Below are 22,353 nucleotides of genomic sequence, written 5' to 3'. Positions count from 1 at the left end.
AACAGGAATGTGTGTGTGTGTGTGTGTGTGTGCGTGTGTGTGTGTGTGTGTGTGTGTGTTATGAATACAAGGATCATTTTGTTAAATCTATACATTGTGGTCTTCATTATTTCATAAAACCGTGTCACATGTGAAACTTTAGGAACAGACTTTTTGAGGGAGTATTAAAGAGGTAAAATTACTAATATGAGAAACAAAGACAGGACAATAAAGTAAAAAACAAACAAAAAACATAAAAGTGGTAATGTTATGAGAAAAACGTCATATTATGAGAATTAGGAGGGAACATTTCCAGAATTATGAGGTAAGGTCACTTCCAAAATAAACTTGTACATAAAAGGATAGTTGTGTCCATATTAGTCAGAAGTTGTGCATAACAAACATTTGTAAACTCATAATAATTTAAATCACATTCAAAAGATACAACATACAGTTTAAATAGTTACAACTTCAATAACTAATGAATATAAATTTCAAGTTTAAATTTGTGCTTTATTCTTCATGAACACAAACAGCAGCGGCTGCTTGAGAATACGGATTTTTTCTTTGAGAATACGAATTCACAACAGTGGTCTGACGTCACGGTTTCCAAGGCTGGTTAATGGAGCACAGAGTGCGAACATAGGAGCCGCGCATGCGTTCTTCAGACTGACCGTCTCAGAATGCACCGCGGCGGCAGCTTCATTCCAGACAGCGCAAATAGAGCTCACAGTGGTAAGTTAAACATTCCCTTTTCTGCTGCTGTTGTTCTTCAAAAGTACGTTTTCAGATTGTTTGAGGCGAGAACATTATACTTTTAAGCTTCCCTATGTGGCCTGTTTACAGAGTTAGTGCGTAATTTTAATAAAAAGTCCGACGTTGAGCGTCTGTGCCAACTGGTAGGTTTTTTAAGATTGACAGCCTATTTCCTACTTTTATCTTTAAAAAAACAACATTTATGATGGTATTGAACATGTTATCACGTTGAAATTGTGACTATTTATCTGTAAATAATTAAAATGAAAACATAATTTTTATATATTAGTAACAGTAAAGGGAGTAGGGTTAAGCTACTTTGTTGCACCTTCACATCATTGTTCATTAAGGAAAAGTTATTTCTTTCTGCCCACCTTTACAGTGATTAATCTATAAATTATGTGCAGTTAGTTCAGTCAATTCTTTCAGTGAAATGGTAGAAATACCAGAGAAGGGAAGCCATTTGTTAAATTTACTACTATACATTTGACCTTTTCTTTCTTGAGAACTATAATAATCTGCATGTTAACCACATATAGTGTGACCTTGGGCACCGTTGGTTATATGCCGATAACCTCGTTTTACCAAATCACAGATACGTTTGTAAGAATTGTCAGAGGCACTGTTGCAAGTTGAATACAATTTTATTAAATTCTAAAGTTCCTATGGGCAAATCAGTTTCAGTATAAAAAAGTTCCACCTTTAAAGTAGGGGTCCATGCTGACCCTGGAATCCTTATAGCTGAGAATCAGTTAAAACCCAATTAAGCTAGACTGCTTGGGGAGGAATAATAAAGAAAAAGACAAAATACAACTAAATGCACCCAAGTGGCCCCCAACAAAAACACACTCACACCACAAGCCCTGGTAAATACAACAAAAGAAAGACTCCCCTTCCCCTAGTCTCCTCAATCTAAATAAAAACAGCTCAGGAACCAGGGACAGCGTAGGTCCCTTAGTTTAAAACCACACAGAGGACTTAGCAATAAAAACTCCCCCTCCTTCAATGAAAGGCTAAAATCTATTAATAAAAAAAAGAAAGATTCTAGAGTGAAACCATAATTAAAATAGCTAAAACAGTAATTAAAACAATGGCTGAAACAGTAGCAGGTCAATGCTCTCTGCAGTAAAACCTGTCTGGAATAAAGCTGCCGCCGCGGTGCATTCTGAGACGGTCAGTCTGAAGAATGCAAAAAAAAAGTATCCTTCCATCAAACTCAAACCACGCCCACATTCCAAAGTGACAGCCGGAAGACCCGCCTTCCACTTCTGCCGGAAGACCCGCCTTCCACTTCCGGCGGAAGACCCGCCTTCCTTAACCGGAAGTCCCACCTTCCACTGTAACCGGATGTTCCGCCTTCTACCTGCAGGGGGCCCACCCCCACATCCGGAGTTCGCGCCCATCCCCCACATCCGGAGTTCACACCAATCCCCCACTACTAGCCCAAGGTCCCACCCACCGCTTCACCCCGCCCCGGCTGTCATAATATCAGGCCCTCTCTCAAGCCTCAATAGTGATTGAATCCTTTTCAACAGGGCGTCAGGAAGAACCAACGTTGAACCCGTCATTGCTGAGACACCCGTCACGATTTGCCATGATCAGAGCGATTTATGGCAGGCTCAGCATACCCATCACAAGGCTTCGCTGTTTTTATGCAGAACTCAGATACCACCGAGTCTGCCTTTGCAAGAATGGTCTTTGGAACCCTATGGAGCCCGCGGTAAATGGGGGTATGTCTTCAGATATGAATCCGGGGAAATGTACCTCTATCAATTGGATCATGAAGGTGACGAGCTGCAGACTATCCACTCCTTGGGCATGCTGACATCAAATGATTGGGCTGTTCTGAAACTCATCATGCTTCGCAGACTAGGCCCTGAAGAAGCGAATGCAGCAGCAGGCCCTTCTGCAATACAAGAAGCCGAGGACGGAATCACGGATTCGCCCGTCTCTAGGCGCTCCAAGCACGCGCGTCATGAAACTGAGGAAGGAATCATGGATTCACCCGTCTCTAGGTGCTCCAAGCACGCGCGTCAAGAAACCGGGGATGGGGTCAAGGATTTACCCGCCGCTAAGCGTTACAAACAAGTGCTGACCAACCTGAATGAAATTGACGAGGATTCTGGAAATAGGATCTTCTCAGCTACTTGGCAGTCAAAGACCGGGGTTACAGGCCGCTGGTTTTTCCATGCAAGTCTCAGAAAGGCTCAAGATAAAACACAGACGGTTATGTTCATGCTGGACTATTATAATTCTCAATGCGGTGTCTTCAGGACATTGCTAACCATTCCCTTTGATGCCTGGCGTGATAAGATGATCGGAATATCAGACAGGATTTCAACGCTGTTTCGTGACTGTCGCAACTGGAGAGACATTTTGGGGGTCAAGAAAGCGCTCGCTTTTTAGACCCGCCCCTCACAACAGCCAATACCGCCCCTTCAACATCAACCACGCCCTTCTCAGTATATAAAAAGCAACCAGGCATGCCGATCGGGACTCTGTGCAACTTTGCTGACCGGACTTCTAACATCTGAAACCATGAGGAAGGACGCGGGCAGCGGTTTGACATTCTGCGGGCGGGATGGCTCACCTACTCCACAGCCATCTCCTTCAAGCGATTCAAATGCTTCATCTTCAGCGCAGCATGGGTCTCCGGACGGCGACAAATTCTACCCAGAGCTGTACCACCTTCCTTGACCCACATCCTCACCAACTCCTGAATCGTCTTCTGCCCTAAGTGACGGTGGGAGCGAAAATATCGTCACGGCTCTGAAGGCGCACAGTATCGACTGGTCCAAGCCCCCTGCCGGAGGCACGAACCTACACCGAGAGGTCTTTGTTTTATGGGATAAGAATTCCGGGCTTACTGCCATGCCACATCAGATGGCGACCCAGGACGGAGATTCACAAACCACGAATCTTCCAGCCTCCCCGGCCCCTTCGCTGCCTGAGGACACGCAGCTCCCTGACGACCATGGAGATCCAGCCTCCCCGGCACTTTCGCAGGATTCACAGCTACCCTGCGGGCAGGGTGATCCGGCCTCCCCGGAGCCATTGCAGCCTGAAAACTCGCAACTTTCCCCCACCCATGGAGAGGCCGACACCGGGGCCGATGAATATGGATTCATTTCGGTTTCATCAGAGCTGTGAAAACTGTGGTGTACCATCTTTTGCACCAAGCCATCAACAAGTTTATGCACGATAAATGTTATGGGTGTGCTCATGATCGTCCAAGTTTGAGAGACCATGAATGCCTTGACGATATTGAGGACGGGTTCTTTGAAAGCAACTACTACCGTATAATGCCGATGCTTTGTAATGAGCGCTTCATTGGAGCCATTTAACATTTTCTAGCCACACGCAACATCCACCAAGACAATGACGCAGTCAGTGCTGTCGCACAAGCATATCTGTACGAATTGACGCTGGTCAAGCAGGTGTATGACCCCCTCAATGTTGCGTTTGGTCTGGCCATTGAAGAAAGCTCTCAATTCAGAGATCAGCTTCTAGCCGACTTTGATTACTAGCGGGGGCGTTGAAACCACAGCATGCATGTTTTCTCTAGTGTTTTTATATATTAAATTAGTTTGTGACATCGTATTAAAAGAATGTCCTTGCAATGTATCTGTTTTATTTTTACATCTTTTGTATATAAAAAAATATTTTTTACAATTACTTTGTGGTATAATAAATTAATGAAATTTCTTTCCTTATTATGTTAATAAAAAATTAAAAAAAAAAACTGAATACAGGCGTCTTTTCCTTCATTTAGCATCACTACATGTGTGTGGTAAGGTATGGCTGAAGAAAAGTTAATGAAACGTGTATATTACACACCTGCTCACCCTGGTTCTTTTGGCGGAGTAGATAAATTACAGAGGGCTATGGAAAGTAAAAACTGGTAAGAAGGTCCCAGTTGAAAAGGTGCGAGACTTTTTATCAAAACAAGATGCATATTCTTTACATAAACAAGTGAGAATAAGATTTCCTAGAAATAGAGTGTTTGTCACCAGACCTCTAAAACAGTTTCAAGCAGATATTTGTGATATGCAGAGTTTGTCCAAAGTAAATGACGGTTACAATTATTTATTAACCATTATCGATGTATTCTCCAAAAGAGCCTACATCAGGGTTTTAAAAAGGAAAACAGCGTCTGATGTCGTAAAAGCTTTCGAGTCTGTTTTAAAGGAGAGTGATATTTCTAAGAGACTTCAAACTGACGACAGTAAAGAATTTTTCAACAAATTATTCAAAGCGTTAATGGATAAAAATGGTATTGAACATTTTTCCACGGCTAGTGAAATAAAAGCCTCGGTGGTTGAGAGGTTTATCGTACGTTGAAATCGAGAATGTGGAGATATTTTACAGCAAACAACGCTCTCCAATATGTAAATGTGCTTCAAGATCTGGTCAAAAGTTACAACTATAGCTATCATTCGAGTATTAAAATGGCCCCTGTGGAAGTCACCGCTAGTAACGCTTTTTAGGTGTTTCAAAATTTGTACGGGACTAATTCCAAACGCCGTACAAAACTCAAGATGGCATTTAAGCAAGGCGACATGTCAGGATCTCCAAGGTACGCAGAGTGTTTGACAAAAAATATGAACAGAGTTTCACAGACGAAATCTTTACAGTTACAGAAGCGTTACAGCGATCACCTCCCGTATTCAGGCTGAAAGATTTAGACGGAGAGCCCGTTCGAGGTTGTTTTTACACTGAGGAGCTTCAAAAGGTAAAAATGTCAAAAAACAAAACGTATCAAGTGGGTGAAATATTGGGCAAACGCACCGTTCGTGAAATCCAATGACCTGCGTGATGTATAAAACAAGGCGCTGCTCTCCGGAGGTCTGATATTGCACCATGGATTGCATAGCCCAGGACCAGGGGTTTCATCTGACGCTACCATTCAATGCAAGCGTTGACGTTTTTAAGGATAATAGCATATCTAGTTTCCGGGTGGATTTAGCCAAGCCTATTAATTCACAAGGTCAGCGGCAAGTGGCTTTGACGGAGGTTTCGTACCCTCACACATGGCATAACGTCCCCTCAGAAAATGCTTATTTTGAATGCCGGAAAGCGGACCAGGAAAAAGTCCAGCGCGTACAGATTGGAAGCAGATACTACACTAATTTGAATCAGTTTATCACAGAGATTGAAGCCCATCTGAGAAAGATAGATTCAGATATTTATTTTAGTTAACCGCACAGCCAACATACTCACATTCCAAGCTGGAGCTCAGAACCACCTACGCTTTCCCGCTCCAATCGCAGACATGCTTGGAATGGAACACGGAAAATGGGTCAAATTCGACCACTGGCACGCCCCTCGCCCTATAGATTTTACACAGATGGTGGGTGATATTCATGCACCGCTATTGCGAACCGTCCAGGTCCGATGTATATTTGGAGATGTTATAACTGAAATCTTCCATAAACCCCACTATATTCCTGTTGCCAAGAAACACATTGAAAATATACAAGTTGAAATAAAAACGGATTAGAACACCCCAGTGAAATTTACATACGGAAAGTGCATTGTGAAGCTGCATTTCAGACCTGCGGTCTCACACAGAACGTTTAGATGAAAAACAGATTAGGCATATTAAAAAAACACAGGACTACGGCTGGAATCATTCATAGCTGTGCAACCAATCACACCGGCAACGTTGAAGCGTGGTAAAACGTGAGAAGGAAGAAAAAGAATCAAGAAAACATGGTTTTCCTGAGAGAGGACCCACACCGTTTCGTCTCCTATTACCAGAGCCAGGTGGGCGGCGCTTTACCCGGTTTCTATGGCGCACCCGTTATGTATGGACTTGGGATAGGATCCATATTTTCAAAATTATTTCGTTTCGTATCACGCCTAGTTAAATCCGGGTATGCTATTTCAAAACCCCATTTGAAAAAGGCGGCTACAAACATCGCCTCTGACGTCTTAGGTAAAGCAATGACCAAGATAACCGGGTCGCACGGGGGTGTGAATAACCAAGAGGGGTCAGGGGTCATGGTTTTGTCAAGAAGAGCTAGAAAGAGACCTTCAGGGAAACGTGTTTGAAGTTCACAAATAGAAGAACAAGCCAGTTCGCCAGAGGAAACCTAGGAGGAGGAGCAAGCCTGCTGCGAGCAAGGATATATTTAACTGATTTAGTATTTTCAGTAAAAATCATGGCTCTTTTACATCAGAAATCATCAGAATGCACCCTGGCTGAACTCGACCTATTCACCGTCCCCATGACTCAACAATCTATCGAAGATAAGGTCTACACCGAAATACTACCTGTGTCTGCTATTACAGACTATTACAAGCCAATTGAGTTCTTTATCCCTGGGGATGGAGAAAAATAACTGGATTTGAATGACACCTTACTGCACGTCCGTCTAAAGATTACCAACGCTGACGGAAGCAACCTAGCTAATGATGCAGCCGTCGGACTCATAAATTACCCACTGAATACAATGTTCAGTCAATGTGACGTTATTCTGGGAGACAGGTTAATTTCACAAAGTAGCGCGACAGCAATAATTGAAACTTTGCTCAATTATTCGGTGAAACGTGAAAACATATTTTGTCCCAGAAAATTCCAGGATATGTACACAGGAAAATCTGTTTTTGGGTACCATGCCGAAATATGTAGCTTTTAGGTATGGTCAACCACGAGGCGTTCACAGGCAGGAGAAGTATGTCCCCTTTAAACTTTAAGCATATGGATGTAAAATATTTAGCTCTCTGCAAAGACGGTAGACAGGTCCCAGCCAAAGCGTTTCAACCTCAATTCAACGATGGTATTTCAGTCAGGGAATATTACATGTTCACCGCTACAGGTCCTAATTTATAAGACCTTCCTTTAAGCATTGCTCGTGAGGAATTTAACAATGGTTACTCCCTGTTCGTTTTTAATCTCAATGCAAGCGAGGACGCTGAAGCTCTGTCACCAGTGTGTAATGGGAATTTGAGGCTTGAAATGAGGTTCAGAGTTCCTTTACCTCACACGACTACCCTGATTGTGTACGCGTGTTACGATTCGATTTTGGAAATCGACTCAAGAAGGCAGGTCCTGGTGGATTTTTATTAAAAACATGAATAACCACGAGATCGAGAGTTTGATGCATCACCTGCTGGGGAACTTATTTTACGGCGTCTGGGCATCTGATCAGCTTGCGCTACTGAAACGCACGTACAAAGGACCCGCCTATTTCATCGTTAACACTCATCTTTCACACATGCCTGGAGAACACTGGCTAGCTTTGACTTTGGAAGAGAATGATCGAGCCACCTTTTTCGACTCTTACGGATTCAGTCCTGATTTTGAATTTTATCCATCAAGCATAGTGACATTTTTGAAAGATAGATCCTCGAAAATATTGTATCATATTCATCAACTTCAAGACACTATCCGTTGTGTGTGGTCATCATTGTGTTTATTATCTGTGTCATAAAGCCTGTGGGCTTTCGGTCCATGAAATATTGGCTACCTATGACGATGTTTATAAAAATGATGTCATGGTATATAATTTTGTGAAAGAATATCAGCAATGTATCAAAAACAGGGCCTTATGCTTGTTTGGAACTTGTTCTTTACAAATGTTTAAAGATTGTTACAAGCTGTAACTTGTCAAAAAAAACAACAACACTGTATGCATGAATAATTTGAAAAACATTAAAGTATCTTTATTATAAATTCTTTTCTCCAGTTTTTATTTCATACAGACTTTTAAGGTAAAAATTTCAACCATGCGGGGTTTTTGACTCTTTTGCTTCGAGCATGTCCGTTCTCAGGAGTGGGATCCTCAAAGTCTATTCCGGGGAATTTAGGGGACAACACAATTTTTCCTTTTTGTTTCATGACAGGTTTATCACCATTCTTCTGCGATACACCTGTTTCTGTCATGCCTCTGTATTGGTCATGAGCTTGCGGGTTACTGACTGACGACACGGGGATGTTTAACTCCTTCAAGACAGCCATGAACGGGGTCCAACCTGCAGGTTCCAGGGTCTGTGTTTTCCTCTTAAACGGAAGCAGAAGGTTTTTCAGCAAATCGACCAGATGTGAGCCCCCCATCACACGATCCCGGTAAACAAATTCCCCTTTCGATGTCCAACTCCTGCCAACTTCGGTTAACCTTTTCAGTATGTATTCAGCATTTTTGCGATCTCTGTTAGGCAGAGCTCTTAAAACCTTGTTAGCGGTCTGATCCAATTCAGCAGGAGAGGCTGTAAAACCGGTAGAGTCAGCCTCATTATTTCCAGGCACAGGGTCACGTTGCACAGTTAAAGTCACTCGGGGTTCGACCAGCTGACCCTGCTTCATTAGAGTGAGATATCTATGCAGCAGAGTAATGTACCTTTTATTTTTTTCATAAGAACTCAGTCCCAGGTCATTCAGAATCTCTCTCATTTTAGAATCCAAATCCTCTTCGGCCGTCTGTCTGATGGAAGGCTCTGACGGGATCAAACGTTTGAACTGATGTGGTGAAACCAGATACATCTTTTGCGCCGTCCTAAGAGACATTTTCTCTCATCTCCTGATGACACCTCCCAACACCTCTCATAATAAAGGCGCAACAACGCTCAACAAGGGGAGAATAAACCCGCCTGTTTGATTTTTCAGAACCGACTGCTTGCGTTTTAAACCGGTTCTTTTATCCGCCAGCAGTCCGATGATCTTTTTCTGCTTTGCCAGTTTTTTATGTTGAGAAGGAGATACTTTTACGTTACATTTTAGGACATTCAGAGCTATCTCACATAAGGCTTTGAGAAAGTCGGGTGAGCAGTGAGCAAGAATGTCTTTACGTTTCTGAGGTGTGGCATGGAACAGCGCCCTGAACAAGGGGGCATTCCTTTTTATGCACACCGACATGATGAATTAATTTAATTTAGGTACATACACAGTTGGCCACTGACCTGGGAGCATTCTAGTTCTCAGTCTGAAACGATCTGGGCAAGTGGGAGTCAGATCGCCGATTAAATATCCGTGAGGATCTTTGGTCGCGTCTTGAAGACTCTCCATAAAGAAAGTTTTCTCTGACGGAAATATTTGACGAACTAATATATTCAGTTGCAGTTTATCTCTAGGGTTCTTAAACAACACCATATAATTAACGTTTAAACTGATAGTGCGGCTGTACTTCCCTTTATGAAAAACATTCTGAGTTAACATTATAACACTCATATTTTTATGATGGCGGTATTGGGTGAAAATCTTCCGGATGGTCCGAAGCCTGGAAAATCACATCGTCTAAAATAACCAAATGATTGTGATCAGGAGGAAACAGATTTTCATCATCGAAAGAATGAGGTAGTCCTTCAATGAATTTAATGTTTTTATTCATTTTCTGCAATTCAGAATACATACTTTGGAAACAGGTGTAAATCCAGACTATATTTACAGGAAAAACATCCATTACATGGTTACAATTATGCAAAACATTTTTAACAAAAAAACATTTACTACAACCACTCAGCCCTGCTATTAGAAGTGAAAAGAGGGTTTTGAATCTATGATCAAATTCAACCTCCTGTGTTTCATGGGGGAGCGACATTTCCCCCCCCCCCCCTCCCCCTCAGTTAACCGTTTAGTAGCCAAAAGGAATGGTTGTTCCGTCAGGAAAAAGCCTTCTCTTGTCATACACCACACGGAGCTTTTTCTGAAATGTGGCATTTTGAAGCTGGAAGTTTCTTTTATTCCTTCTGATGGTGTGCTGTGGAACTTGTAAAAAATCCCCTGTAGAACCTTGCTGATGACCTTCTACCAGGTCTTTCACGCTGTCAAAATTCACCCTCTCACTACATTTGTGAGTCTGAGTGATACCTTTAAACTTCATCACAACCCGTTTCTGGCTTCTCGTCTGGTAAGCCTAGCTTTTTGGGCCTGCGGAAACAAATTCCTGTATCAAGTCCCCTGAAAGTTCGTCAGTCAAGTCACCAAGTAAATGTCCCAGCTCGAGGGAGGTCTGACCCGGTTTAACCACGTAGATCAAGCTGTCCGTGTCAATGTACAAAACACGCTGTTGAAGTCGTTCGAGACGTGTACAATTTCAAACGTGCGTGGGCAGTTGTAAAGGCAGCGATGAAGACATTATTCACCTTGTTGGGTGGAGCGATACAACGCTTGTTGTATTGCCACTGAACCATGCACATTTCATCGTTCAGGAAGTGAAAGTAGCTCACAGTGTATTTACCTGAAAACAGGAAGTTAAAAAACTCTTCGGGCTCGCTCACAATGCTTGTCTGAGCCAAATCGTTTCTCTGTGCAAATTTACCCCAAAAACTATTTAGACACAATTTAGCCACCTGCCTTTTAGCTGGATTCACCTCGATCTTCCGCATATCCAACTGGATGCCTTGCTCATGTTTGTAGTCTGCCACATATTTCAAACGACTTTCTTCATCCGTAGCTTCAGCCGGGAAACCTGAAGCCTCCAGCTTACCCTTGAGAAAAGTGTGGATATACGGTTTAAAGATTAAACTGCTGTTTTTCAAAATGCCAAACCTCAGTGATTTCAGCGAGGCGTTATCCCAGCTCAAGAGCCTTGCTGAATTTCACACTTACCCATACACCTGTTAACGCTCTCTCTTCGTCAGAGTGACTGCAAGGACCCGTCTGAACACCAGTTTACCGGTATGTGTTTTCCGGTTTGATCTGTAAAAGTTTCGAAATCATAAAAAACTAGCTTATCGTGGAGTTGCGCATCAGTCAGGGTCGGTTGAATATAGCACAGATGGTCGTTTAACGTTACATCAGTACCGTGAGGCACTTTCTGACGACAGACCGTGCATTTTGTTGAACAATCGTGGGGCTTGCCCTTTCCACCTGCAGCTACATAATATAGCTTTTTACACACAGGGCAGAACTTTGTTGTGTCGCAGTTACTTACAAGCTTCCCAAGTTTAGGTCTCAATGTGGGGTCTCTGTGTTTTGCAAAGCAGATGGAATTACAACAGATTTGTTTACAATCTGTGCACTGTACAGGGCCGTATTGTTGGAGAGTACAATTTGTGTCGAGGCATACGGAACAGTGACCCTTACAATTATGCGTGCCAATGGTATCGTAACTGTTAAAGCAGTAACCACAAATGTGCCTCGAGCCTGTGAAACCTGTGAGACTCTTTATTTCATAATAATGGCTTTTGAACAGAAACAGGAACAATGGATTTGAACGATCTGAAAAGCCGGTCTGGAATTTACGAAGCATTGCCTCCTTGTCGTCTTTAAAGAAAACAACAATTTTCCTGTTGACTATCTCTTCAAATTTATGCACATCGCTGAAAGTCACGGGAGTTTGCTCAGTGAGGCCGGCTGTCCGTTGCCACAGTGAGGCTTGATGCATGGCTTGGGCGTCTGTAAAAGCAGGGTTACAAAGATGTGCTAGACTGGCTGCAAAACCAAGCTGATTAGAAGCATTTTCAACAATGTAGAGATGACGTCGTTTTTTATGAATCAGCTCACAGTCCAACGTTTTTGTCGCCTTGTGTTTTGCACCGCCGTGAGGGTTTCGTATAATCTGAAGTACTATTTCCAAGTTTGCAGGTCCTGGCAATTCTTCATTAGACTTTGTTAACTCATCTAAAAATTCCAGAAATGCAGGCAGAACTGAATCACCGTCATCATGACGTGAAAATCCTTCCCCGCTTAATTCGAGCTGTACGATATCGTTGCGTAACGCCGAATGTGTAATAGAGTCCGCCAGCTCGGTGAGAAGATGATAAACCTGTGTGTAAAATTCGGCGGGGTTAGGAATTTCACCGGGTCATGAAGCTGTCAGAAATTACAGATTCGGTTGCATGCTGAACAGGGAGATTCCGGAGTTCATTTACAGCCTCCACAATTCCATTCAAAGCATCTCTGATTTGCAGACTATCCATTTTTACAGAGGTCACAACTTAGCTGGTTAACGCTACTGGCATCGATGGGTCAATCAGCTCAATCATCAGAGCCTCGCAGATATTCAGAAGCGATGCAGCTTTCCGGCGGTAGAGGGTAGCTTGACGTCCCGTAGAAAGTGGCATGTTTTACTGTCGATGCAGCGACTGTAATAAAATAAAGAAAAAAATATAATTAGATTTATCACATATAATCAGAATTTAATGAAAAAGTATTTATTATATTACAAACAAATTATTTGAAAGCATTGAACTTAAGATATAGCTTCAATAAGCGGATCAGCTGCATGTGCTTTGGTGATTAACCGGTTGAAGTCTTGCTGAACTCTCAGGACTGACGAACATAGGCTTCTGAGACTGCGCCTCTATTTGTGTTTTCTTCTGGCACGGCGGATGACTGATGCTACTGCAAATTAAAATAAGCAGACGGAGACAGAGTTTTAAAACGGGGTAATACACGAAAAGAAAAAGCACAAACAGAAAAGAATAAATAAAAATAGGCTACACCGGGGATAGAACTGCAACCCTACCATTTCACTGCCAATGTGTTACCATCAGCACCACAAACTCATTGTCAACTCACCAGGGTGCTGAGCAGATGAGGCAGGACGAGACAGATCATGTGCTGCTGCTGCTGCTGGCTCAGTGTCAATATTCTCGTGTACAGACTGAATTGTTACTGTAGAAATAGTAAGCAGGGAGAGACAGCCTTTTTAAACGGGGTAATACATGAAGAAGAAGAAGAAGAAATGATAAATAAATAATAATAGCATATAGCATAGAACAGTTGCTGGCTTACCGTCCGTCTGTCCAAATGTATCGGGGTGAGGCAGTATTCCTGCCGTAAAGACTGCTTGAGCAATAATGTCTCGGTGGGTTGTTACTGTGGGTAAATGAACAAATACACTAAATGAACCGGACTAATTCAGAAAATGTACCATCAGGGTTAGTTTGAGACTTATAATAGTTAACTTAAGCCGGGCGTACACTGTACGAGTTTTTCCCCTTTTCGGGCCGATTCTTCAGTCGTGCGAGCATTTTTTGAATCGGGCCGAATTTCAGCTTGATCGTACAGAGGGGAGGAGGGGGGAGCGGCTTCTCACGAATACCTCCCGATCAGGAATCGGACGGTCGGTGAAAATCAAACATGTTTGAAATTCAGTCGGCAGTCGTGAGGTTTTCGTGAGCGCATCCTGCTGTTGAAGCAGAGCTACGAGGGGGCGTCCTCCCCTCCTCTCCGTCCCTGCCAGGGGAGGGAGGGGAGCAGGCATCCCCAAAGCGACCTCCGACCGGCCCGGGACCCGCGGGGCCCGGACGTCGGCTCGCGGAGGGGTTGGGGAGGGCAAGTGCTCCGGTCCGCGCAACGCGCTGGCCGCCTGTTTTGGCACGCCGCCGCTCGCGGGGCGGGCGGGGCGACCTGCCGTGCCGCGCACCCGCTGGTGCGGTGCGTGAGCTGGGCTCGACCCCCTGCTCTGGGTCCCTGTCACCCACCGTCGCTCGCCTGCCTCTGCCACCACAGCGAGCGGTCCCAGAGGGAGCACAACATACAGTGTGAGCAGTCCGGTCGCGTCCGAGCGTCGCGCCACACAGATCGTGAGCGGTGAACTTTTTAAACCCCGCGGTTCCATCGCACAGTTTGAGATGTATATAAGTACCACGACTGAAAAACTCGTACAGTGTATGCCCGGCTTTACGTGCTGCGGGAAGCGTCGAGGGAGGCCGTCTGATGTGGTGAGCCGGGGAGATTCCTCGGAGAAGCGAGCGTGTTGCTCTGGTGTCTCTGGAGAACTTATTACAATAACTGACCCATCATGTTCTTCAGTTCTCTGCGGCTTCGGTGTTGATGTGTTCTGAGCAGCTATTTTTGCTTGGAGCCTCTTACTAGTTATACTCAATCTTGCTTCACGGGACGTTTGTGGTCTGGCCGGTTCAGGCTGTATCACCGTTAGCTCTTTGTGGAAATCATTTTGATTTGGCGGGTTCGGACAACCGTAACGCTCGTCAACTAACCCTTTCTCGGTAAAATCTGGAATACAGAAAAATAACAATGGTTGAAACATAGTATTAGTATTTTAAAGACTGTGATTTTGATAAAAATATACTTTAATACAAGATTGAATCATATCTTACCAATTGTAAGATACTGGAGACAACAATAAAGACCGCAACAATGGCTGCTCGGTAACTCGTTTACTGGAAAACACAGGACATTAACTTCCTTGTTGGTGACTGCTGCTAACCAACAGGTACAGAGAACATGCAGCGCCCCTAGAGGCACACCAATACATTACATCTCCCTTTCTTCAGCTTATTTGTGGGGACTCCATAGCAGATTAAATAACTGAAGGTTTCTTACACAAATTTAAAAGCCAAAAATAAACAATATTCAAGACCCTTCCAACTTATTAGTGTCAAGTCAAAAACAAAAAAAAAACAAAAACACTACAATTGACATTTTCTTTAACTATTCAGGAGTAACTTGAGTCTATTACCAAATATTGAAAGCTATCAACAAACAGTTGAGCCTACAGGCTCATTTCACTACTGAACTCATCTAACTCATGACAAGCAGCAACTACAAATCCAGTTTCTCGGGAGGTCTAACTACTCTGCTAAGCTTAGTGGTGTAAAGCCGAGAGGGCTGTGGTTGACCCACATTCAAGGGTTCCTTGGCAGGTGATGCTGAAGACTCAACTAGGGAAGGACTCAATTCTCTTTGTTCTGGTAGGACATCAGGGAACTCCTCCCAGGGCTCATCTGGCACGAGGTGACGTGACTGATTCGCTTTTTCAGTGCTTTTGCGAAGGTGCTGACAGTTCCGGCGGAACTCCTTGCCACCAGAATTGACAATGTAAGACCTGGGTGTGCTGCTATGATGCTGAATGACAACAGCTGGAGACCACTTGGAGTGGCCAGGGTAGGGCTGCATTCTGACTTCTTCCCCTAGTACCGGCGCAGAGCGAGCGTCCATTGTCCTGCCTTTGTCATAGTAGTACTTCTGGGATGCTTTGGACCTATTGAGAAGCTGTCTGATTTTCAAAGAGTTGTAGGCCTTTGGGACAAGCAGTTGTTGAGCTGCAGGGAGTTTGTTTCTGGGTCTTCTGCCCATGAGCAGCTGCGCTGGAGACAACTCCACTGTCTCTAGTGGAGTTGTTCTATAGTCAAGCAATGCCAGATGTTTGTCTGAAGCTTTGTTCCACAGTCTTTTAACTGTTTGTACTGCTCGTTCGACCTCTCCATTTGAGTGAGGTGTGTGAGGTGATGATGTGAGGTGTGATATGCCATAGTTCTCACAAAAGTCTCTAAACTCCTCTGACACATACTGGGGCCCGTTGTCAGTTCGTAAGACAGTAGGAATCCCATGTCGACTGAACTGTGACTTCAGCATTTCGATGGTGGTGCAGCTTCGCTGATCCTTGAGCTCATCCACTTCAATGAATTTGGAAAAGTAATCCACTAGAAGAATCAAGTGCTTGCCCTCAAACTCAAAGATATCAGAAGCCACTAGCTCAAATGGCAATTCTGGGGTTTCCGTTGGCTTTAGAGGCAACCTTGGTAGTTTGTTTTGAAACTCGGCACATTTGCTGCAATCCTTCACTACCTCCTCTATCTCTGCACTCATGCCCAGCCAGTAGAGCACTTCCCGTGCTCTCTGCTTGCTTTTCACAATTCCTAAATGCAACTGGTGAATGAGTTTTAACATGTGCTGTCTCATAGTGGGTGGTATTACTATACGCATCCCTTTGTACACTACTCCGTCACATATGGTCAGTTGACTTATGAGTCCCAATATGGCTGAACAGTCATTGGGGCCTCTCTCCTGTGCTCCGGCCAGCCTCGCTGAATGATGTGTTGTAGGGAGCTCAGTTCTTTTTTTGTGTATTCTTGTAGCTCAGCGTACTTTTCTTCACTTACAGCCACAAAGTTCAGCATGGAAACACATTCCAACTGTTCCAATTCTGGAGTATTGTGTGTCAGTTGTGCTCTGGACAGTGTGTCAGGCAGTTCCATATCTTTCCCTTTCCTGTACTTCACAGTCACATCATACCACTGGATTCGCAGGCGCATCTTCTGTATGCGCATGGGGTGGAAAGCAGAGATTTGTTAAAAATGTCCTCAAGTGGTTTATGGTCATTATACACCGTGACTGACTTTCCAAAATATAGTGATGAAATTTTGTACATGCATGGACAATAGAAAGCATCTCCTTTTCTATTTGCGCATAGCGGGTTTCCGCATCGGTCAGAGACCTTGAGGAGAATGCAACTGGGTGATCATCCTGCAAGAGCACAGCACCTAATCTACTGCTGCTTGCATCACAGAAGATCTCAACTGGTTCTGATGGGTCGTAGTACTTAAGTACAGGGGGGTGTGAGCACAGTTCTTTGAGCCTTGCAAAAGCTCTTTTCTGAGCCGGTTGCCACGCAAACTCCACATTGCCTTTCAGAAGCTAACGCAGTGGTGCATCTTCGTCACTGAGATTTGGTATGAATTTTGACAAATAAGTCACAAACCCCAAAAAGCGGCAAACTCCTTCCTTGTCTGTAGGTTCTGGCATGTCCCTTACTGCTTGGATTTTGGCTGGATCAGGCTTCAGGCCGTCAGCAGTCAGTAAATGGCCAACATATGGGACTTGGCTCTGCCGAATGCGACACTTATCGAAATTAAGCTTTAAGTTGGAGCTTGTTGCTCTCTCAATGACTTTGTGTAAGATCTCATCTTGCATCTCAACAGTGGGGGCCGCAATCAAGATGTCATCCGTAATGGCCACTGCTCCTGTAATGCCCTCTAGCATGTCATCCATGATCCTCTGATAGATCTCGGGGGCACATTTTATTCCAAACGGTAGCCTCAACCACCTAAACCTACCAATGGCCGTGTTGAAAGTTGTCAGGAATGATGATTCTTCATCTAACTCAATCTGTAGGTACCCCGACTTGGCATTGAGGACTGAGAATATTTGTGCTCCAGGCACAGATGACACAAACTCTTCAATGGCGTGCATGGGGTAATGTTCTCTTTTGATTACTTTATTTAGATCACTGGGGTCTATGCAAATTCTTAACTTATCTCCCCAAGAGACCGCCACCATTGAACTGACCCACTCAGTGGGCCGTCCGTCCGTCTTCTTCCGCTTATCCGGGGTCGGGTCGCGGGGGTAGCAGCTTCAGTAGGGAGGCCCAGACGTCCCTCTCCCCAGCCACTTGGGCCAGCTCCTCAGGAGGAATCCCAAGGCGTTCCCAGGCCAGCCGGGAGACATAGTCCCTCCAGCGTGTCCTGGGTCTTCCCCTGGGTCTCCTCCCAGTGGGACGTGCCCGGAACACCTCACCAGGGAGGCGTCCAGGAGGCATCCTGACCAGATGCCCGAGCCACCTCAACTGGCTCCTCTCGACGTGGAGGAGCAGCGGCTCTACTCTGAGTCCTCCCCGGATGACTGAGCTCCTCACCCTATCTCTAAGGGAGAGCCCAGACACACTACGGAGAAAACTCATTTCGGCCGCTTGTATCCGGGATCTCGTTCTTTCGGTCACAACCCAAAGCTCATGACCATAGATGAGGGTAGGAACGTAGATCGATCGGTAAATCGAGAGCTTCGCCTTTTGGCTCAGCTCTCTCTTCACCACAACGGATGGGTACAGCGCCCGCTTCACAGCAGACGCTGCACCAATCCGCCTGTCGATCTCCCGCTCCATCTTCCCCTCATTCGTGAACAAGACCCCAAGATACTTGAACTCCTTCACTAGGGGCAGGACATCCTCCCCAACCCGGAGAAGGCACTCTACCCTTTTCCGGTTCAAGACCATGGTCTCGGATTTGGCCCACTCAGTGGGCTGCTTGACCTTTTTGATATAGCCATTTTCTTCCATTTCATGCAATTTCTGGATAATCTGTCCCTTGAGTGCAGCGGGCTGTCTGCGCACGGGGTGGACAACACCTTTAGCATTGGGTTCTATTTTGATTGTGTACTTCCCTGGTAGAGTCCCTGTGGTGCATACAAGATCAGGAAAGTCACGTAGGCCTTCAGGAACAACGTCTCATCTGCTAACGCCCTCCACAGGTGTGTTCGCTTCAGCTTCTGCAATATTTTGTAAGGAGTTCATTCTTGCTATCAAACCTAAAGCTTCAGCCGTGGATCCACTGAGCATGCTTTCCTGTGCAATATCCACAATTTCAAACTCTGCTGTTTGTAATGCACTGATAAATCTACAGCAGCTACTGGCTTGAGCTTATGATTAGAGTAGGAGCGCAACAGCTTGTTAGAACGCTTTAATTCACCAGTGTGCATGAGTTTTTGGTAGCTGTCAAGAGTCAATGTGTTGCACCTGGCACCAGTATCTATTTTGAACTGGACTTTTTGTGAAAGAATCATCAAATGCACCAACCATTTATCCACAGTTAATGCAGCTGTCGGAAGCACAACATCCGTTAGGCTGATGTTCAGTATTTCATCATCAGTCTCCTCCATGCCTCCACATTTAGTGTGTGAGCAGCACGTTTACGGCACACTGCCATCCAGTGGTTGGGTCTGTGACAGTAAGAGCATCTAGAGCCCTTGGCTGGGCACTTGCCCTCGTTTCATTTGTGATCAGGATGCTTGCCGCAGCTACCACAGAAAACTGGGGGCTTGGACTGAGTGAACTTGCGATCTGGGTAAGGATTTTTCCTACTTTGGCTAGAATGCTTAGGTTGAACACTTTGTGCTACAGTGGACACTTGAGAACATGTAACATCATCTGAAACTATTTTCAGCTGGTTCTGAGACATCTCATATTGTTGTGGAATCTCAATGGCCTTGGCTAGGGTTAATTCTTCTCCTTTGTCTAGTAGTCTTTCTTGCACTCGTTTTTCACACACTCCCGCGATAATCACGTCAATCAGCATGTCGTCGGGATCAGCATAGGCACAATCCATTAACAGTAGGCGTAAATCTTTAACGAAATGGTCAAAGCTTTCACTTACGTCTTGTTTCCTTTGCTTGAAGCGATGGCAAGCTATCCTGTTGTTCTTCCGTGGCCTGATATACTTCTCAAACTTTTCCGGGATCCTCTTTCTCTCCATCAGTCCAGGAGAGCGTTTTGTAAATTTCTCTGTCTTGTCCGCCTATCCACGTACCCAGCCAGCCGGCTTGCTGCTTCGCTGTCAGGTCGGATAAAGGTCCATCAAAAACGAAATTAACGTGGCTCCGAAAGCAGTCAAATTCCTGATATAGATCAGCAGCTTCCCAGTCAATTGTTGGGTGGTCAAACTGCGGGGTAGCCATGCTACACTTCTGACACCATGTAAGATACTGGAGACAACAATAAAGACCGCAACGATGGCTGCTCGGTAACTCGTTTACTGGAAAGCACAGGACATGAACTTCCTTGTTGGTGACTGCTGCTAACCAACAGGTACAGAGAACATGCAGCGCCCCTAGAGGCACACCAATACATTACAACAATATCCGTTAGTGTAAAATTTAGGCCTTCTAGTTCAGCCGATGTTGGCGCTGAAACAAATAATTCAAATATATTGTAATAACAGCAACGGAAGATATATACTTCTGCAAGCAGGCCACAATGACTGAAACTGCTATTGAAAGCCTTATCTCAGAATTCAGACTAAGACATTTAAAACAGCAGAGGCCTGCAGTTGCCAGCACCAAACACACACAGTCCACAACTTAGATTTAGGTTCACAAAGTGACTTAAACAACCATAGCCCCTACAGCAGAAATAAAACACAAATGTTAAAATATATTACAAGCAGGTAACTTAATAAAAGTGTTAGCCCATCAGCTACATAGCTTTTACCTCCAAATTCAAGCTAAAACACTTAAAAGCAGAACCACCCCCAATAAATTAAACTTCACAAGGTAACTTGAACAAACAACCATTGCCCCCATCCAGCAGAAATAAAACACAAACGTTAAAATACATTACAAGCAGATAATAGATTTAGGTTCACAAAGTGACTTAAGCAACTATAGCCCCCTACAGCAGAAATAAAACACAGTTAAAATACCTTATAAAGCGGCTACAGCTCACAGATATCTGTAAACCATGTGCTGCATGCTGGCTACATTTATCTTCACCACAGGATTTATGTTAAAACACTTAAAAAAAACAGCAGAACCTCCCCCAATAAATTAAACTTCACAAGGTAACATGAACAAACTGTAACAATAGGAACTATTGTTATAAGTATGTTGCACACGGACGTGAGATAGTGTGACACCGAGTTGTTAGCAGCGGAGCCAGACCGAGCGGTTTGTAGTTTTACCTGACGATCTTAATAAAGTTCTGACCCAGTTGGGTTATTGTGCAACCAAGTTGGACTTTTTGAGTAGACACACAAACCGAAAGAACAAGAATTAAACACGGTGGCAGCGGCGCGGACTCGGTTTGGACCACGATGATTGAGTGACGTAGCAGCACAGTAAGCGTCACCTAGCATTAGCTTCGGCTATCGGGAAGAGTGACCAACACACCGCAACATGGATTGGCTGAAGCCGCAGCGGACGCTCTGCTTGGATTCCGGCAACATTGCAAAGACATGGAAGAGCTGGAGAGACGACTTTCTGCTGTATGTGGACTTAACAATGGCTGGCGCAAACAACAAACAGAAGGTAAAGCTGTTTAGTTATTTAGTTGGAGACAGTGGAAGAGACCTTTTGGACACGCTTATGGGAGATACGGCTACCGATGCTTGGAAGCTCGATGATATTATCATGAAGTTTGATGAACATTGTAACCCCAGCGTGAATGAGACTGTGGAACGTTATCGTTTCTTTACCAGAAATCAGGGAGCCAGCGAGAGTGTTGACAGCTACGTTACAGAGCTAAGACTGCTAACTAAAACGTGCAACTTCGGGACATTGAGGGATTCACTCATTCGGGACAGGATTGTGTGTGGAGGTAACAACCCAGGCATGAGAGAACGACTGCTTCGTGAGAAAGACCTCACACTGGACACGTGTCTACAGCTGTGCAGAGCCGCTGAACTGTCCAAAGAGAATGTGAAAACTATCACCAGCTCAGTCACAGAAGAGGTGCATGCTGTGCGAGGAGCTCAGGTCCAGTTTAAACACAGCAACACAGTGCAGTGTAAATTCTGTGGGAAAACACACGAGAAGAGGAAAGACAAATGTCCAGCATTTGGAAAGAAGTGTGCAAAGTGTGGTGCAAAGAACCATTTTGCAGCAAGATGCAAAGCAAAAATGGACCAGAGAAGCCACAAACATGTAAGTGAAATAATGACAGAATGTGTAAGTGATTAATATGAGGATATCTCCTGTGTAACAGTAATGGAGATAGAGAAAGTGGATGCTGTGGAGGCAGAGAGTGCTGAAGATAATGGCATAAAACGTGTAAAAGAGACGGACACAGTTAAAAAAAGACTCTCAGCTTCTTTATGCAGGAATGCTGCTGGGAAATGACACAGTCCAATTCCAAATAGACTGTGGGGCTAGCTGCAACATTATCCCAATTAACCTGCTAAACCCAGACAGAACAGACGAAAAGTGTGCTAGTCATGTACAACAAAAGTCATGTACAACAAAAGCAAGATGAGACCCATAGAGAAATGTAAAGTCAAGTTAAGAAACCCAAGAAACAACAAACTGTACCGCTTAGAGTTCCAAGTGGTAAATGCAAACGATGCAGCACCCATAATTGGGAGGAAAGCCAGTGAGGCAAGGAATCTGATTAAAGTGCACTATGAAAACATCATGGCTATTGATAGTGTAGTTACGATAGC

The 22,353-nt window shown here is 44.4% G+C and overlaps 2 protein-coding genes and 1 long non-coding RNA gene across 3 annotated transcripts; 1 reads left to right on the top strand and 2 right to left on the bottom strand.

Annotated features, from left to right (window-relative positions):
* The first annotated feature begins 1,219 nt into the window (after window positions 1-1,219).
* LOC118561251 lies at window positions 1,220-8,372 on the top strand. Its single transcript, XM_036133189.1, has 2 exons — window positions 1,220-2,183; window positions 2,271-8,372. Exons 1-2 carry the CDS (start codon window positions 1,849-1,851, stop codon window positions 3,139-3,141), a joined length of 1,206 nt encoding a protein of 401 aa, XP_035989082.1. The 5' UTR covers window positions 1,220-1,848; the 3' UTR covers window positions 3,142-8,372.
* A 1,290-nt stretch (window positions 8,373-9,662) lies between these two features.
* Window positions 9,663-13,649, bottom strand: LOC118561256. Its single transcript, XR_004929889.1, has 3 exons — window positions 13,415-13,649; window positions 13,199-13,294; window positions 9,663-13,021 (listed from the first exon to the last, which is right to left on the bottom strand). It is a non-coding gene; the product is annotated as an uncharacterized LOC118561256 (long non-coding RNA).
* A 610-nt stretch (window positions 13,650-14,259) lies between these two features.
* LOC118561252 (uncharacterized protein K02A2.6-like) lies at window positions 14,260-17,793 on the bottom strand. Its single transcript, XM_036133190.1, has 2 exons — window positions 14,746-17,793; window positions 14,260-14,641 (listed from the first exon to the last, which is right to left on the bottom strand). The coding sequence occupies exon 1, from the start codon at window positions 16,352-16,354 to the stop codon at window positions 15,191-15,193; it is 1,164 nt and encodes a 387-aa protein (XP_035989083.1). The 5' UTR covers window positions 16,355-17,793; the 3' UTR covers window positions 14,260-14,641; window positions 14,746-15,190.
* Between the last annotated feature and the right edge of the window lie 4,560 nt (window positions 17,794-22,353).

The sequence above is a fragment of the Fundulus heteroclitus genome, unplaced genomic scaffold, assembly GCF_011125445.2.
Source record: "Fundulus heteroclitus isolate FHET01 unplaced genomic scaffold, MU-UCD_Fhet_4.1 scaffold_59, whole genome shotgun sequence".
In the NCBI taxonomy this organism is placed as follows: domain Eukaryota; kingdom Metazoa; phylum Chordata; class Actinopteri; order Cyprinodontiformes; family Fundulidae; genus Fundulus; species Fundulus heteroclitus.
The sequence above is the reverse complement of the archived record's forward strand: the minus strand, read 5'-3'. Positions and strand labels throughout refer to the sequence as shown.